General features: G+C 51.4%; 3 protein-coding genes across 8 annotated transcripts; 2 read left to right on the top strand and 1 right to left on the bottom strand.

The window, feature by feature from the left end:
• The first annotated feature begins 126 nt into the window (after nt 1-126).
• On the top strand, nt 127-9,260 carry MGST3 (microsomal glutathione S-transferase 3). Of its 6 annotated transcripts, none has more exons than XM_085231783.1 (7): nt 3,681-3,702; nt 4,240-4,354; nt 6,093-6,216; nt 6,848-6,921; nt 7,309-7,366; nt 8,336-8,408; nt 9,025-9,260. In XM_085231783.1, the coding sequence occupies exons 2-7, from the start codon at nt 4,299-4,301 to the stop codon at nt 9,132-9,134; spliced, it is 495 nt and encodes a 164-aa protein (XP_085087909.1). In that variant the 5' UTR covers nt 3,681-3,702; nt 4,240-4,298; the 3' UTR covers nt 9,135-9,260. The 6 variants fall into 6 exon arrangements, with proteins under 6 accessions (XP_085087912.1, XP_085087910.1, XP_085087909.1 ...); XM_085231782.1 differs by lacking the exon at nt 3,681-3,702 and adding an exon at nt 3,714-3,747; XM_085231786.1 differs by lacking the exons at nt 3,681-3,702; nt 4,240-4,354 and adding an exon at nt 127-254.
• LRRC52 (leucine rich repeat containing 52) lies at nt 261-2,496 on the top strand. Its single transcript, XM_003208571.3, has 2 exons — nt 261-976; nt 2,123-2,496. The coding sequence occupies exons 1-2, from the start codon at nt 352-354 to the stop codon at nt 2,374-2,376; spliced, it is 879 nt and encodes a 292-aa protein (XP_003208619.1). The 5' UTR covers nt 261-351; the 3' UTR covers nt 2,377-2,496.
• A 219-nt stretch (nt 9,261-9,479) lies between the features above and the next one.
• ALDH9A1 (aldehyde dehydrogenase 9 family member A1) lies at nt 9,480-16,924 on the bottom strand. Its single transcript, XM_003208557.3, has 11 exons — nt 16,667-16,924; nt 16,188-16,333; nt 15,116-15,245; nt 14,725-14,859; nt 14,025-14,221; nt 13,376-13,516; nt 12,503-12,691; nt 11,752-11,839; nt 11,365-11,506; nt 10,744-10,856; nt 9,480-10,377 (listed from the first exon to the last, which is right to left on the bottom strand). Exons 1-11 carry the CDS (start codon nt 16,833-16,835, stop codon nt 10,283-10,285), a joined length of 1,545 nt encoding a protein of 514 aa, XP_003208605.3. The 5' UTR covers nt 16,836-16,924; the 3' UTR covers nt 9,480-10,282.
• Between the last annotated feature and the right edge of the window lie 492 nt (nt 16,925-17,416).

The raw sequence follows: 17,416 nt of genomic DNA, 5'->3' as shown, positions 1-17,416 counted from the left end.
TTCGCGCCCGCGGCTGCGTGACAGCTACCGGCCTGCGCCGGGAAGGCGGATCTGGGGGTTGCAACCGTTCGGCAAAGCTGAAAGGAGCGGTGATTTGGAAACTTTGGTTGGCCGGAGAGCTCTCAGAGCGGCGCCGGGCTGTTGGCATCGCAGCTGCCGGCGGTGCCATAGCGAGGCGCTCCGCCACCCTTCTGAGCAAAGAGAGCCGCGAAGCCGAGCTCAGCTTCCAGCCGGGCAGCCTGCCAGCCAGTCAGGTGAGTCGCCGATGTAGAGCACGTCCCAGCGGACACCTGTCTCCTCAGCGTCCTGCCGCGGTCCCTCGGGGGCTGAGCGGTGCGGGAGCGGCGGGCCATGTCTCCCGCAGGTAGATGGCGGCCCCTGAGCCTCGTGTTTCTTTTGGGGATGGGGATGGCATCGGGGGATAGCGGCTGCCCGAGCGGGTGCAGCTGTCGGTACCTGGAGGTGAACTGCACCGGGCGGCAGCTGCAGGAGTTCCCCGCAGCCATCCCGCTGGACACGAGGCAGCTGATCCTGGCGGCGAACAACGTCTCGTACCTGCCGGCAGTGGAACTGAGCTTCCTGGCGGATCTAGTGTACCTAGACTGCCAGAAGAACCTGTTGGGAGATGACCTGGATTTCACTTTCATCGGTGTGGTCAAGCTCGTCTACCTGGACCTCAGCTTCAACAACCTGACGCAGGTCACCTTCAGCACCTTCTCGCAGCTCCTCAGCCTGGTGGTGTTGAAGATCTCAGACAATCCCAACCTTGTAGCAATAGAGAAGGATGCTTTCGCCAACAACACCTGGCTGAGGCACCTGGATGTGAGCCGGACTGGTTTAACGTTCCTAGATGCCAGCACCGTCCAGGTCCTGCCCAACCTGAGGATTCTGGGGCTCTCTGACAACCTGTGGCACTGCAACTGTTCCTTTTTGGACTTCATCACCTGGATGACAGAGAGCAGTGTTCATTTTCCAGGTGAGGGCTGTGTGAGCAGGATCCCTCTCCTCTCCATTCTGTTCCTGGGTGGAATGGACAGGGCCCTCTGATCTCTTTTCATTCAGCTCATTGGGGCTGTGCCACTGCCTGTCAGCCGTGCATCCCATCATCAGGTGTTGCACAAAGCACTGATCGGAGCAGCTGGGCTACATAGTCTCCACCCTCAGTCACACTTGCTCACATTCTCAGGACATTAGGGAAGGTACAAAACGCCTGGCAGCAGCCTCAGGAAGTATCACTGTGCCTGCGAGTCACAGCACCCTGCAGCCACAGTGCCAAGAATGAGGAGCTGTCTCGGGGCAGGTGTGCTCTGGGAAAGCTATTTCTCTGAATGTCCTGCCTTTTCTCCATCTGCTCTGATGTTCTGTTGCTGTTGCAGTGTTGGTGTGTCTGTACTGGCCAATTACCCCCCTTCGTGATCAGTAGAAATGCTTGCAGTGCTGGTCTGTTCCTCTCTCCTCACCTCCTTGGCACAGCCTCTCCAGCCCTGAGCTCTCCGTTGTTGCTCTTGTCCCATTAGCTCAAATACTGCCTGTGTTCAGAGAGAAAAGCCAGCATCTATTATCTCACAGCCTGCACTGGAATTTGACAGGACATAGGCAGTATCTCCTTGGAACTGAATCACTCCTGAGTTTCCTCTCTCTCACAGTTGCAGGTGAAACTATGCCTAATTGCAAACCACTCCAGTTTTCAAACTTGACTCCCTGTGTGCAAGCCTTATCACTCCAGTCTAGAAAGACCTCTTTTCCTTTAGCCTTGTCACTTAAAAAGGTGTTTGAGGCTTTAAAATAATGACAAATGTTCTTATATTGAAACAAAAGTGCTCGATCAGCAGAGATGAACAGCGCAGCTACCGCAGTTTGTCACAGTGCCATAATCCAAACAGAAATATTTTCCTTGGAGGCACCGCCACAGAAATCATTCTAGCAGCTGGGCTGGTGGTTGTGGCTTGGCCAAAATCTGGCTGATTTCTCCTAGGCTATGAAAGGAGAAGGACATGAAGCGTGGAGAAATTTTCCAGGAGTTTAGCAGACTCCTCCATCACTTTTCTAGCAGTGATTTTTCCTGCTCACTAATGCCTTAGACACAGGCAAAAGAGTCTTGCTTTGCTTTTTTCCTCTGCAGACGCCGACAACATCACCTGCTACACACCAGAAGCCCTTCGTGCCTTGAAGATGCCTGCTGCAGAGGTACAGTTGTACTCCAGCTGCCAGACCCACCTGCACAAGCACGACTACATCTTTCTGTGTTTCATTGGCTTCTGCATATTCTTTGCTGGCACTGTGGTGGCCTGGCTGGCTGGCATCTGTGCCGTCATCTACCAAATCCACAGTTCAAAGGAGGAGGAGGAAGAAGAGGAGAAAGATGCAGTCACTTAGGGTCAGCCCTACAAACCTTTCCGGATGCCGTCATGGGAATTGAAGGCAGGCCCTTCTGAGTGATTTCCCAAACTTTATACGCAAGCTTTTTGAAGTGAAATAAAACCACAAGAGAAGATAGTCTCTGTGCTCCAGTTTTACTCACAGTGCCACCTCTGCGTTTCTTCTTCCAGTGAGACTCAGGACTTTGGCAAAACATTCAGTGTGAGCCACGGGAGGTGTGGACAGTGCCGTGCAGCAACCAGCAGCATTTACGCTCCTGCTTTCTCACGAGACCATGGAAAAGCAGGGCCAGCATGCAGCCTGTCCTGCCACAGGGACAGGCCCCAGCACCGTGCAGCAGCCAGGGAGCTCACCAGGGCCTTTTTGGCCACAGTGGGACAGCCTAGATAGCTCACTTCTGCTGCAGGGAATCTGAGAGCCTCTGCTGTGGAAAGGCAGAACAGAGAGGTTCAGAGCAGGTCTTCCGTGGGCCTGGGATCCCACTGGGTCCTTCTTCCTTCTCCATTCCACCTGTTACAGCAAAAGACACCACCTGCCCCCCTGTACCTCCACCGGTCTATGAGCATTTACAGAACCAAGTTTTGTGTCGCATAACCCTAAAAGTGGTTTTATTTTGAATGTAAGAAATACCTCTCACACGCAATCCAAGTGTTCTTGGAGATGTTCTTGTGTTTCCGTCCCAAGTCCCAGGGCTGCACGTTCAGGGCAGAACAAAGGGAGGTGTAAATAAGATCCTTCATATCACTAGCACAGGTAATTGCCAGGAGCGGTGTCTGCTTACACGAACAAGTGCAGTGGCTCCACGTGTGAAGCATTGGCTTCTCATCCGAAACCAGCTGGATCTGCTGGAGGAAAAGGGAAAAGCAGGATTTTAGCAAGCACGGTATAAATTAATACGCCGTTAATACAGCCATTAAACGGTGGCCTGTCTGCCGACCGTGAATCAAAGCTGAAATCCTAGGACCACAGAATAGTTTAGGTTGGAAGAGACCTTGAAGATCACCACCCCGCGGCTGGCTGCTCCCAGCTCAGCTGCCCAGGGCACATTAATGGCCTGGGGCACCTCCGGGGGTGGAGCACCCACAGCTCCGGGCAGCAGTGCCGGCGCTTTTTATTATTTAGAGCGCATGGCAGAGATAGGAAGGGACACAGAGCAGACAAAACGCGTCCCCGCCCCCATACGAAGCCCCGCCGTTCTCCCCCAGTCATCCCCCTCCCGCAGCCCGGCGCGGTGCGTCCCGCCTGGGGGCGCGGCCAGACCCGGCCCGGCCCCGCTCCGCTCCGCCCCGCGGCGTCCCGGGCTGCTCTGCGCCGCAGGCTGTGGTGAGTGCGGGCCGGGCGTGCTGCCGCGGGGCTTCCGGGAGCTCGGTGGGCTGATGTCTGAGCGTGGTGAAGTGGGGGAAAAATAGAGCCGGTGCGGGGGAAGCACCACCACCCAGGCGGGACAAGGGGCTCTGCAGGCTGGGTTGGTGGTGCGATCGGAACCCGAGCGTGGCTGTGCACAAGGAGGCTTCGTTAGCTCTGCTGATTCATAACAGTTGTGTTATAGTTGGTTACGTATGATTATAGGGTAAAAGTGCCTACAGAAAAGCTGGGGAGGGACTTTTTATAAAGGCAGGAAGCGACAGGATGAGAGAAAATGGCTTTAAACTGGAAGAGGGTAGATTTAGACTAGGTAGGAGAAAGAAATTCTTTACTGTGATGGTGGCACAGGTTGCCCAGCAAGGTTGTGAATGCCCCCGCCCTGGAGCTGGATGGGGTTGCGAGTACATGGTCTGGTGGGAGGCGTCCCTGTCTACAGCAGGAGGGGTGGAACTAGATGGTCTTCCAACCCAAACCATTCTGTGATTCTATATGCAGCAAACTTGGGAAGAATTGTTGCTGGGAGCACTTTTGCAGCCCTCAGCCTGTGCTGTGTCATGCTCCGGTGTCCCTCGGCTGTGTGGGTCCAGCCCGAGACATTGCTGCATGGAAGGTAAAAATTGAGGCTTGTGCAGGGCAGCAGTACTTGTCAGCAGAGTCCTTGCAGCTGTGGACAAAGGTTGCTGAGCTGCAAAAGCATCAGGAAGTGGCCGCAAGGCGTGCAGGCAGGGAATTGAAAGTCATGATGACTTTGATTTGCTTTAGCTCCAGGTTACTAGAGCACAGGCTTACTGTTTGCCTTTAGATCAGTAGCACGAGTAGCAGCTTTATAACATCTGGCTTAATGCTTACTGCAACCGAACGGTGCTTTTTGCTACCAACATAAAAGATAAAATCCCAACTTACAGCCTTATGAAAGACAAAAGGCTTTGTCCTTGCTGCTGAGACCAAGGACAAGCCTGGAATGTGAAGGGGGAAGTAAAACAACTGACCTGTTCTGCCAGGTGGGAATGTTCCACACCTTCTATGTGCCATCTCTAAGGTGCTCACCTCTATTACATATGGGTACAACTGATATTTTTTGATTACTTAAGGCTTTCCAGCATTCTTATTAATAATTCTTTACCAAACTGCACGTGGACAAAACCAGCAGGTTTCTTCTTGCTCCACCAGCAATAATCTCTTTGCGATTAAGAGGTAAAAACCTTTGTTCCCTAAAGATTGATCCTTTGTGAGAGCACTGGTGCTGCTGCAATAGGAGGGCTGGCTGCACTGCTTCCTTGTTGAAGTGTGATGTTTTTCCCCCACACTGACAGATTGTGCTGCTGGGACAGTGCCAGAGGCACCAAAGCCTTGCATTGCTGAAATAGGCTTTGGTTAGGGTTTAATTTCCAACTTATCTCTCATTCCCACATCATGCTTGGTCTCCACCTTGAATTTATGGCAATGGCTTTTGTTTGCAGCATCCTTTAGCAGGGAATTACATAGGTCTAATTCCTATTGAATGAAAAAACATCTTTGCTTTGTTCTGAATCTCTGCCCTGGCTATATTTGGTGACCTCTAGTTCCAGAGTCGGCAGTGAACCACCAGTTTCTGTCCACTTTCTCTAGCTTTTAGACTTTTTGAATACCAACCTTGTTTTTCTGCTCTCTTTGTCTCAGTCTTGGCTTGCTGGGTTGTTTCCCACATAGAAGCTGTTGTAGGTCTTTGAACATCTGACCCATTCCCACTTTTGCTCTAAGCTTTTTAGGGTGGTGGGACAAGAACTGGCCACGCAGAACTCAAGCTGGAGTTAAACGAGGGCTTCGCGCAGTGACATAACCAGATTTGCTGACCTGGCCTCTAGTTTGACTCTAGTGGAGTCATTTCTGCAAGTGCAGGTCCTGCCTGCATCCTGAGCACAGGATGGGATGAGTTACAGCAGCGCCCACCACCTCTCCTTGATTTCAGGCAGCAGAGGACCAGGCTGCAGGAAGGGAGGAGCCTTCGGTGTGTTAGTGAGGACAGCAGTGCCGTGGGATGTGGCCAGACAGCCAGAGCTGATGGGATGTGTAGGGGTCTCTAAGCCAGAGGCCAGACTAGAGACCTCTGCTACTGCCCACCCACACTTACTGATTTTAAGGCTTACCTGACGGGACCTAAGCAGGGAACCCTTGCTTTGTGCTGTTTAACACCCTGCAGACATCCAAAGATGAAAATTCCCTGACAGTTTATCCTTTTTTTCAGACAGTTCTTGTGCTAGTATAACACTCAGTAATTGTTAGGCCCAGACATGTACACACACACACTTCTGCATGTGTTGAGCTCCAGTCGCACCCTGAAATAGTAACGGGCTCTCTTTTTCTCCCAGCACCAAGATGGCTGTTCTCTCCAAAGAGTATGGCTACGTAATCCTGACAGGGGCTGCCAGCTTCGTCTTGGTGATGCATCTTGCTGTGAACGTGGGAAAGGCACGCAAGAAGTACAATGTGGAGGTGAGTCCCCCTTTTCAGCCTCAAGCAGAGGGACCAGGGATATCACAGCCTGTCTGCAGAGGAGCCCCAGCCAGCCCACTCTATTGCTCCTTCTCTTTTTTCCCCTCCCCAACCCAGAAGGGCCCTTGCCTTCCTTAGCTGCACTGCTGTAGATAAGCATGGTGACACCTTGGTTATTTTCGGTTGACCCGCTGACCCCTCCTGCCCCACAGTGTGAGTGCAGAAGGGATGAAACTGGCATTCTAGATCTCCAGACTGGAGCAGACACAAGGCAGAAATCAGGGTTTGGCAGATAAGATGCTTGGCACTGAGCCGAGACAGCTGAAATCACAAGACTTTCAGCTTCGGAAACTATGATGAGCAAGAAACCACACAGCCTTTCTCCCTGCAGAGAAGACAGACGTGATGTTAGGAACAAGGACATCTCAGTGGAACACAAGCATACAGGGAGCAAAGCAGTTTCACACAAGCAGCTGTGGGCAGGGAGTCAGGCTCTAACTTGCCACAGCAAGTCAGTTCTCCAAGCAGCAGCACAGCACTGTGCTCCCTGAGGAGATGCAGCACAGGCACCGTGCTGCTGGAGGAGGCTGGCTGCACTTGCTTATCTTCTGCTCTTGGCTTTCTTTGGCAGTATCCAACCATGTACAGCACAGATCCTGAGAATGGGAAAATATTCAACTGCATCCAGCGTGCACACCAGAACACGTGAGTACCACGTAGGAGTTTGTACTGCCACAGTCTCCTGGGGAGAGGTCTAGGCTCACCCAGCTAACAGGAGCCAGGCTGCAATGGTACATCAGAGGGGTGCTGGGAAGAACAACTGGTGTAGCTGGTGCTAGGCTGTATTTAGCAGTGGGTCAAGGCACAAAGTGGAAAGAGCAGATGGGTGCCCTCAGACAGAGCTGAAGTCTATGGAAGTCTGCGCGTGCTGCACTTCACTTTGTGCCTCAATTTCTGGCCACAGCACGGAGCATGAAGAGTAACAGGTCAGGTCCATCAAGTACCCTGGCAGGGGATGTTTGCAAATGCATTTCTAGATATTCTCTTTACAGGCCACTTGAAGACGAGTATAACATTCTTTCTTACTTTCAGACTGGAAGTTTACCCTTCCTTCCTGTTCTTCTTAGCCACTGGTGGAATCTACCACCCGGTAAGTGACTGTGGCATGCAGGTCCACACAACTCAACTTACTCTGTGACTCAGAGCAGGCACGAAGCCAAGCTCACTCACTGAAGGCAGCCAGGCTGTTTCCTAACCCCACCTTATTCCACAGCCATGCCTCTTCTGAAAATGCAGTGGAACCACAAGTACTTTCACCACTAATGCTTCAGCCAGTAAGCCTCTTTCCTCCCCCTAAGGGTTCCTTGTCAGACAAACTGAAGTATCCACAGCCACCAGTCTGCAAGTGGGGAGTGTCCAAACAACTTTGTCTGGTTCTCTCAAGCCTGCAGGACTACTCAGCAGCTGTTTTTATATATGATGGAAATCTTTCACCTCCTTTTAAACACACACTTTAAAGAAGAGTTTGTCTGATAAGAATAGCTGGGGAACATTTCGATCTTCCCACCCACTTTCACCACCAAGGAGGCATGTGGAGGATGATAAAAAAAAAAAAAAGACCTAGATTGTTTCAAAACGAAAGATGTAGAATACTTTTGAGGAGGCAGGCATGTGGGAGAGACTAAAACCAGCAACTTTTTCCTTCACCACCGACAGACAAATCAGGTTCTTTGTGAAAGTTTCCTTTCAGAAAGGAAGGAGCATTAAGTAAATCTAGCAAACTGATGTCACATTGCATCAAACTCTAAATGAAGAGGCAGTGTGGAAGTCCTCCTGCTACAGGTGTTGCAAATACATACACCTGCTTGCAGCAACGAAGCAGGATTTGGGAAGGCTCTGCAGCACAACACCATAGGTGTCATGCAAATGATTCCAATCCAACTCACTGTGGCTTTCACCATCAACCACACACCTCTCACAGGCTGACTCCTAGTTGTCCTAGCAGGGTCAGGACCCATGCTGTAGCTTGTGGTCACTCCTTGAAGCATGGCTGCTGTAACAGCTGAGCAGGTGCAAGCAGCAAGTCTCCACAATTTTAATGCTTCTCCTTTCTCTCCAGCGGATTTCCACAGGGCTGGGCGTTGCCTGGATCCTTGGCAGACTCCTGTATGCCCACGGATACTACACAGGAGGTGGGTCTCTACCCTGTAGAACAGAAGTTGCTTGGAAACTAAAGCCTCTTACTGTGATCTCTGGGCTCTTTTCTCCAGTTCCTGCCAAACAGGCAGCGTAAAGCTTCCAGTCACAGTGCAGGTCCACAGATGGCTACCTCTGCATTGTGTTTTTCCTGTGTTAGTAAGAGCACTACTTTAATAACAGACACAGACAGAGGGCAGCTGCACAGCACAAGCTGGTAGCTGCTGATGTGCCCAGATTAATCTCTAGGTCCTGCTCCCTCTTTCAGGATAGGCTAATCTTTGATGGTATTTTTGACTATTGCACACACATTCCCTGCCCAAGGGGAAGGAGCCTAACTGACTCCAAGTACTTTAAGCCACTACTGCCACCGTGACTTGAAACAAACCACACTATAGGGAATGAATCATGCAGGGCATCTCACTTTGTAGTCCACTTGGTTCTGATCTATCACACAGCAGTGCCCCAGCCTTCCTTTCTGAAGGTCTGCAAAAGCTAAATCCACTTGTACTAACTCAGGGTAGTGCTGGGAAGGTGGAGGCAGTGCTGGGAGCAACCTGGGTGGGAAAGCTGGCTACTGCTGTTGAACTGACAAGATGTGTCCTTTTCCAGAGCCAAAAAATCGAAGGAGAGGGGCCCTTGGTTCAGCTGCACTCATTGGGCTGGTGGGCACAGGTGTGTATTCAGCTTTCCAGCAACTTGGTTGGATCTGCCCGGACTAACTGACCATCATCATGGCTGCCTGGGAAACCAGAGGGATTTCTTGTTGTAGAACATTTCATTGCCTGTTTTTTTTTTTTTTTTTCCTCCTCATTCAATAAAATGAAATTGTCAGTTCTGCACTTTCATTCTGAAGTTACAGAGGGCCATCTAAAGAAATTTGGCAGAAAAGCAGTATGACTCTGATTTTATGGGACTGTAGCAACCTGCCTATCAGGCAAGGATGCTCCAGCTTTTCTGACTTTGGTGAATGAAAAGCAATCCTATAAACCATTTGTTTAACCAGCAACAGCCCAGCTCACACCCAGACCCTTTTTCTGGACTCCTCACGTCATGTCACTCTCCAATAAGATGTTCCAAACAGAGTTAGTATTTATTTGATTGCTACAAGAGAAAAGATGTGAGCAAACATTTTAATTTGCTATTTCATCATCATAGAATTAGCATGTTTATGAAGGAAGGCCCAGAGAAAGGAAATCAAACAGATTGCTGCCTGTCTTAATCAAAAGACATCTCATGTTAGAGCTCACTACCACTCTTGTTACGCTGTGCACTGCGTGTAGAGACCAGCTGCAGCAATGCCTGGTGAGCTGATGCTGCCTCAACATCCTCACAGTATCATGAGGCACAGATAAAAAACACAGAACTTGTGTTCACAAGTGTGCTAGAGAAAAAAAAATCCTAACCTGAAGGTTTTTACATAGTCAGAGAGGAGACAGAGCCAAGAGCTACAGGTTGTTAATGTGCCTGAGAGCTTTTACACACGCTGAGCAGGGTCATACCTGCTAAGAAGCCAGAACTGGAATTAACTAAGGGTGGAGGATAACAGTGTTCAAGGTGCACTGGGTGAAGCAGCCTGGGCTGGGTCTCTGCCACTACCAAGCCTCTGGTAGCTGCAGGTGCTGCTGCTGAAAGCCAAGTCACTGTCTCCTGGTCTGAGGTCCCCATCTTTCACTAGAGAGCACAGAGGAGGCCCACAGACCGAGGGGGATGGGGGTGTGTGGGGGTGCGTGGGGGTGCACACTGTCCTTGCAGGAGCAGGATAGCTAAAAGCTGTTCTTGCTCTGCCCATTCCCAGGCACTTAAAATTTTAGGGCACTTTACTGCTGTGTAAATGATCCACATTTCTCCTGAGATGGCCTCAGAGCCACTAAAACACAGATTCCACATCACCCATCTCCACGCAGACAGTCTTCAGCTGCGAGTAGTACTCGATGGCTGCCCGGCCGTTCTCTCTGCCGAATCCTGCAAGGACAGGGCAGAAGTGAGTGCAACAGGCAGTGCCAAGCACCACTCACAACCAGCACACAGCCACGCTGGGGAGACCACAAGCCACACACACAGTGCAAACACAGCACCACCTCATGGCAGCACTCCTGACCAAGAACTGGGTGAGCTCTGTTGCAAGGAAGGCTGTGTATATTAAAGCTCACCTCTGTGCTCGCTCAGTACAAAGCCATAATCCTTTCCACAGCTTCCCTTTGATTTCCCAGTGAGGTTTCCATGCCTTAGAGGCAATCAGTGTGCCTGTCTGCCCCAGCAACAGGCTGCTGACATCCACCATCACAGACATACAGAAGCTGAGTCCAGGGAAGGCCAAGCATTGCTCACCTGATGACTTGTATCCCCCGAAAGGCAGCTCCACGGGGCTGATGTTGTAGTTGTTAATGAAGCACATCCCAGCCTTGAGAGCAGCCACTACCCTGTGAGCCTTCTGGATATCCCTGCAGGAAAATGGCAGCTCAGCTACAGCCCTTCCTTTCACCCCCTTATCCGCGAGACCCCCAGCAGGTTGCAGTGGTTTTCAGAGCCCAGCTTGCCCTACTCAGAGGATACAACACTTAATTCCCAAGGACACTCAGCACAGTACTTCATTTGAGAGGGCAGGACAAGGACACCAGCAAAGCAGACTACGGCAAGCCGCCAAGAGCCATCTTTGCACACATTCAGCAGCATGGCAGGCTCCTGGTGAATGCCTCCTGGAGGTGCAGGCGGGCAGGCAGCTGGCCAAGCGCAGGCTGGAAGGAGCCTGAAGGACAGCTGGGCCCACCTAACCCCCTCAGGAAAAAACAGGAGATACGCAGTCATTTAAAAAGTTCTCTTCTGGCATTGTCTTGCTACAGCTTTCCTGGAGGAGGATATCCATGCCCATGCCAAACACTGTGAGAGGAACATCAAGTTGCTACAGCATTTCCCTACTCCTCCCCTCCCTAGCCTGCTTCCCAGTTGTACCTGGTGAAGACACCACCTGCCAGGCCAAATTTGGTGTTGTTGGCTCTCTCTATGACCTCCTCCTCTGTATCAAATGGCAGGATGGACATGACAGGCCCAAAGATCTCTTCCTGCACACACGTCATGTCGTCTCTGCAGTTCCCTGGAAGCATGGCAGCATTCAGAAGGAAAAGTTAGTGGCAGAGCCTGTGCATTCTGCAACCCACAGAGCCTTCGAGACAGCACTCAGCACTACGTAGCTATTGCTCCAGGTTCCACAGCTACCTCTGGTACAAGTGCCTGTCCACACCACAGGCATACAGAAAGATGGGTACACAGCTTCATCTAGAAGAAACTCAGCAACATCCACACAGAGAACCATAATGCCTTTAACAGGAAGGATCGTACCTAACACACATGGTTGCATGTAGAAGCCATTCTTCAGCTTGGGGTCATCTGGTACATACAGGTCTCCTCCACACAACACCTGAGCACCCTGAAAGAGAAGCAAGCAGAAAGTAGGCAGGCATGTCCATGGCATCCTGCCCAGCTGTTGCAGTTCTGGCTGGCCAATGCTTGCTGCTAGACTTATTCTCCCATCCAAGGAGCCTTCTCTGGTGCCCCTCCAGGTCAGGTATGCTAATGGAGCATTACTAGCAGATCAGGGCTTTCACTCATACTTCCCCTTTTCCAGCCCATCCCCAAGATGGCTGGCCACACACCTAGTGCTGACATGCAGAACATCTCCAGACTTTACAACAAAGCTGGAGAAAAGGCCAAAAAAAAAAAAAAAAAAAAAAAAGGCTGGGTAGGTCTTGGTGCTCTTACAGAGATTGCTTCCAGCACACTGTGGATTTAGCTTCTGATCCTTAATAAACGCTTTCCCCAACCAACAAAACTGGAAGCCAAGTGAGATAACAGCCAAAGGTGTAAGACGTGACCACAACATATAAAAGCAACCTGCTCAAATGCATGGATTCTCCCATTTTACACAGTGGCAGTATCAGATGTGAAAAGCACCTAGACACCTACTGTGTAATTCAACCACTCCAAGAACACAGCTTACAGGAAGGTATAGGTAAGAAAGCAGCTACTGGTCTGCTTGTCTGGAAAGAACAGGAGACATTTCAGGGCTGACAAGGCAGCATTACAATCTCACCTGCTCCTTTGCCTGCTTTATAAAGCGCTGGACACGTTCCAGGTGGGGCCGGTTGATGAGGGCTCCCATCCGTGTGTCTTCCTGGAGTGGGTCTCCAACTTTGATTTTCTGGGTGCGTTTCACCACCTCCTTTGTGAAGGTGTCCAGTATTTTCCTCTCCACAAACACCCGCGTGCCATTGCAGCACACCTGGAATACAAAGCAAGCTGCTCAGAATTAGACACACAGCACTTTGCAAACTTTTATGGATGGGTCCTGCTACAGACTCTCAGAAAAGGCCCTTCACAGCTGCTAAAACAGCCAGCTTGGCCTGGGGACAGTGAAGTTCCAGGGACAGCAGACAATTCTGCTCCTGATTGCATGGGACAGTCTTTTCCGGACACAGCTCTACTGATGCCACCAGGTGGCTAAAGCATGTCACCAGCAGATAAGCTAACTGTTCAGTTCCCAGGGATAAAACAGGTACACAATTTGCCAACAAAACCTGCAAAAAACATGAAGAACCCAAACGTGGGGCCAACAGAGCCCCAGAAAGGTATGGCTCAGCAAACTGGACTGGGATCTGCTCCCTCTCCAGAGGAAACTGCTTCTGAACTCTGTGCTCCAAAGTGGAACCCAGGGCACAGGAGTAGCTGCTCTGAGCTGGGTACTGGGTGCCAGAGAGGCTCCACTTCAGGGAAAGATGCTACAGGTGTCCATGCCCTGCTGGGACACCCTGCACCGGAGGTTCCTTTGTGGCACTGCACAGGGAGATGCGTGGCAAGATAGCAGCTTCAGGGCATCCCTCACTACAAAAGGACACAGGCTGGCTACCTCAACAGCTCTCAGGCTGCCTCTGGTCCCAAGCCACAGCCTTGCCCCACGGATACACACCTCTCCCTGTGTGAGGAAGTTGGCCATGAGGGCTCCATTCACGGCGTTCTCCAGGGAGCAGTCTGAAAAGATGATAAGGGGGGATTTGCCCCCGAGCTCCAAGGTCACCGGTTTGATCCCTTTAGCTGCCATCTCCATGATCTGATAAGGACAAAGAGACATGTGATGCACGGCCAACAGGGAGGCTGCAGGCTAGGTTCAAGGGGCAACATTTCCCCTCTTCTCAATGCTTTTAGGAACATTTCATTTGTTTAGACTAAATTGAGGGTGGGAAATTCACAGAAAGTAGGCTACTTCTGAAACCAGCAGGCTGCACGCAGTTCAGCTGAACTATCACTGCCAGAAACATTCACACATTTTCCCAGGTGGTTCATGCAGCCTCCTCCCCACATAGACGCCCACTTTAGCAACTCAGAGCCCTCAAGTGAACGAGTGAAGACAACCAAGGGGCTGCTCTAAAAGCCCTAAGTGCTTGAGCTCACGCCCAGTGCACTAACTGGGACTCCAGCATAATGCTTCAAGCTCCTTGCTTGTCCCCAGGCACGCCAACTCACACCACATCCCCACACTCCTCACACACAACACATCAAGCTCCCCACCACACCAGGAAGGCTGGTGCACAACCCCTCGTGTTCCCCCCAGTTCCCACCTTGACACCAGTGGGCACGCTGCCAGTGAAAGAGATTTTGGCCACATCTGGGTGGTGGCAGAGGAACTGTCCTGTGGCCGCTCCACCCTGCACCACATTGAAGATCCCCTTAGGAGCACCAGCCTCTATGAAGATCTCTGCCAACTTCAGCACAGAAATGGGTGTAAAAGGAGAGGGCTTGAAGACCATAGCGTTGCCTAAGGGAACCCAGACAGAAGCAAGGTGGGTTAAAACCCGAAGTGCTTTAGGGAAAAAAAGCCAGACAAAAAACCCACCCAATACAATGAGTTTGTTTCTGCTGATCTCAAAAATCTCTCCACCAAAGAGAGGAGGAAACATTTTTGGCTGAACTCTCTGCAATCAAAGAATGAAGAGAACAGCATCTCCTGTTGGGAAAGGCTGGGGAGATGGGGATGTTGGTCATGTACTGCAGATATTTCCAAAGACATCCCTCCCTGGTACACAGCCAAGCCATCGGTCTCTTTCCTGGTGCACTCGCTGCCCCTCAGCATCTGTCACATTCACATTTCCTGTCCCTTCCTCCCTGAAGGCTCTGCAAATCCTTCAGTGCCTCCTTCAAGGCAACCCCAGGGTCTGTAACTTCAATCCCCAAATCACTCTCCCCCACAGAATCCCCCAGCACCAAAGAGAAGCTTAAGTAGGCAGAAGGTCTAAGAGAGATCTGCTTTAGGGTCATTACCGCATGCCAGGGCTGGGGCAGCCTTCCAGCAGGCAATCTGGAAGGGATAATTCCAGGCTCCAATCCCAACACACACACCCAGGGGCTCCCTGCGAGTGTATCCAAAGGATCCCCCAGGAAGCTGGATGTGTTCACCTGCAAAGAGGATAAACAGACAGAAGTAAGAGAAGAACAAAGCTCCTTCCAGTTCAGTTAGAGCCTCTGAGGTCAGATCTCAAACTGCAAACAGACACACAAAGCAGCATTAAGTAGAGATCTCTGAGAATACTCCAACATCTTCAGAAAAAGCATCTCTTAGAGAAACCAACACCAAAGGTGGCCTTGTATAGTAGAAGTTAACCAAGGAACACCAAGACAAAAAAGAAAGAGCAAACTCCAATAAAGCTCTCACCAGCCAGAGATCCTGCCAGTCCTGCGTAATACTCCAGGCACTGCCAGGATATGTCAATATCCACTCTGGCTTCAAAGATGGATTTCCCATTGTTGATGGTTTCCAAGGTGGCAATTTCATCTCTCCTTTCCTGTGAGGATAAGAGCACAATGATTACACATCAAAGAAGCCCACAGTAGCACTCCACAAGGAGCTTCCCATGCACAACTCTGAAGCTCTGCTTCAAGTAATCATCGTCTCTAAAATGTACGTTTCCAACTACCATTAATCAATTTGCCAATGGCAACCGATCACAGGTGAATGCCAGACAGCTGCTGGGTTCACTGCTCCTGCAGTCTTGCTTAACAGCTCTGCTTATCTAAAAGATTAGCAAACCTGAACAGAGAAGACAGATGGTAAACAATGATTGGAATGCACAGAAGTAAGATGGGGGAAAGAGCAAACAGCAAGATCTAAACAGAGGACTCAGTGAAGGACGGGCAAAACAAAGCAGCTGGGAAGTGTCCTTTAGCAGACTGTATCCCAGGCAGAAACATTCCCTGCTGTGGAAGTCTGGCAGAAGCAGAAGTTTGGCCGAAAGAGAAAACAGTTCTCATTGCATAGACACTGGGGAGAGGTTTGGTTTCTTACCAATGTCTCGATGGGGACTAATTTTGACGTCTAAGAACATGCTATCTCACAAATGAGTTTGTTATGAAGCCAGCATATCTGTACCCTCTGTTTCTCATGTGTTTATCTGGTGGTTTTTTACTGCTAAAGAAAGACACTTCAGTCACGACAGCAGGGTCTGTCAAGCTGAAAGTTCAAGAATGTGTCAGTTACGCAATTTCAGCTTGGAAAATGCATGCCTTGCAATATCTGGACTGGATGGCTTCAGCTTTATGTCTTCTCACAGAGCAAAGCAGGGAAGAAGCTATAGGACACACCGGCACGATAAGACCAAGCGCCCTGCCCAAAGCATCCCACAGTCTGCTGGGCAAAGGTAGCTTTCAGCTCCTGCATTCCATTGGAGCTCCTGGAGGGGGACAGAGGGTCAGAGCCAGCTGGGTGCACACACAGCCCCGCGCAGTACCCGGATGAGCCTGGCAGCCTCCAGCAGCACACGGCAGCGCTCCATGCCCGACATGCGGCTCCATGTCTGGAAGGCAGCCTTGGCGCTCTGCACAGCCAGGTCCACCTCCTTCTCCCCGGAGCACAGCAGCTTCGTTATCACTCGGCCTGTTGTAAACACAAAACAAGAAGTAAATCCCAGCAAAATAATCTTGCAACAAAAGCCCGAGATCTTAGTCCCACCATAGAGCTTCATAGCTCCCACCCAAACCCACTCGGTCGTGGAGGAGCTCTGCAGCTCGGGGGGTGAAACCCAAAGCCTGCCCTCCTCCACAGTCACATTCCGGCCGCTCATCACCTCCAATCTCTGTAGGTTTCTTCTTGAGCTCGTTACCCTCCCAGCACCACACACAGCTACACCGCCTGCCTTGTGCCGACCCATCCGACCCCCCCCGAGGCAAACTAACGAGTTAACCCCGAAGAAGTTCGGGCAGCACGTACCCGTGGCCGGCTCGTACACGTCCTCGGTCTGCCCGCCGTCAACGGGTTCCACGCGGCCGCCTGCCCGGTAGTTGAGGGGCTGCTGCAGAGAGAAGGTGCCGGTGGCGGTGCTCATGGCGACGCGGGGCTGCAGGCGGCAGAGCCGGGGCAGGAGGAACGCCAGCACCATGGGACGGCACCGCGCACCGCCGCGCCGGCAGGGGGCTCCACGACGGCAGGTGGCTCCGCCCCGCGCCTGCGCACTGAACCCCTGTCGCCACGCCTCCGGCGGTCAAACGCCCCCTAGCGGTTCGGAGGAGACACCGGCGCTGATCCGCGCAGCAGCACCGCCCAGCGGTAGCGGCACGGCGCTGGCCGCCCCTGCCGTGCAGGGTGAACAGGTGGTTTGCTTTTTTTTTTCCCCTTTCTATTTGGTGGAATTTTTAGAATTCAGTAGTAAAAGCTGCTCCTCTCTGGCTGCTGCGATTAGCGATTCCCACTGCACTGCTGCATCAAACTGCTGACAGCAGGGAGCGACCCAGAGCACAGCAACAAACCCTGGTTTGCTGATCACTTCCTCGAGAGAGAAGTGCATTGCAAAAGCAGGGGATGTGCTGAGACAGGGTTCTGGAACACCACCGGGAAGCCCCTGCACAACCCAGTGCAGCTCTTCACTCGTTACAGTGTCTCACTTGATCACACAGGGCTGCCACAGCTCCCCCCCCTCCTGCTGCATCTGACAGCCAGGTGCTACAGCAAGAACCAATTCAA

Source organism: Meleagris gallopavo, chromosome 10 (genome assembly GCF_905368555.1).
Source record: "Meleagris gallopavo chromosome 10, MGAL_WU_HG_1.1, whole genome shotgun sequence".
Taxonomy (NCBI): Eukaryota; Metazoa; Chordata; class Aves; order Galliformes; family Phasianidae; genus Meleagris; species Meleagris gallopavo.
The sequence above is the reverse complement of the archived record's forward strand: the minus strand, read 5'-3'. Positions and strand labels throughout refer to the sequence as shown.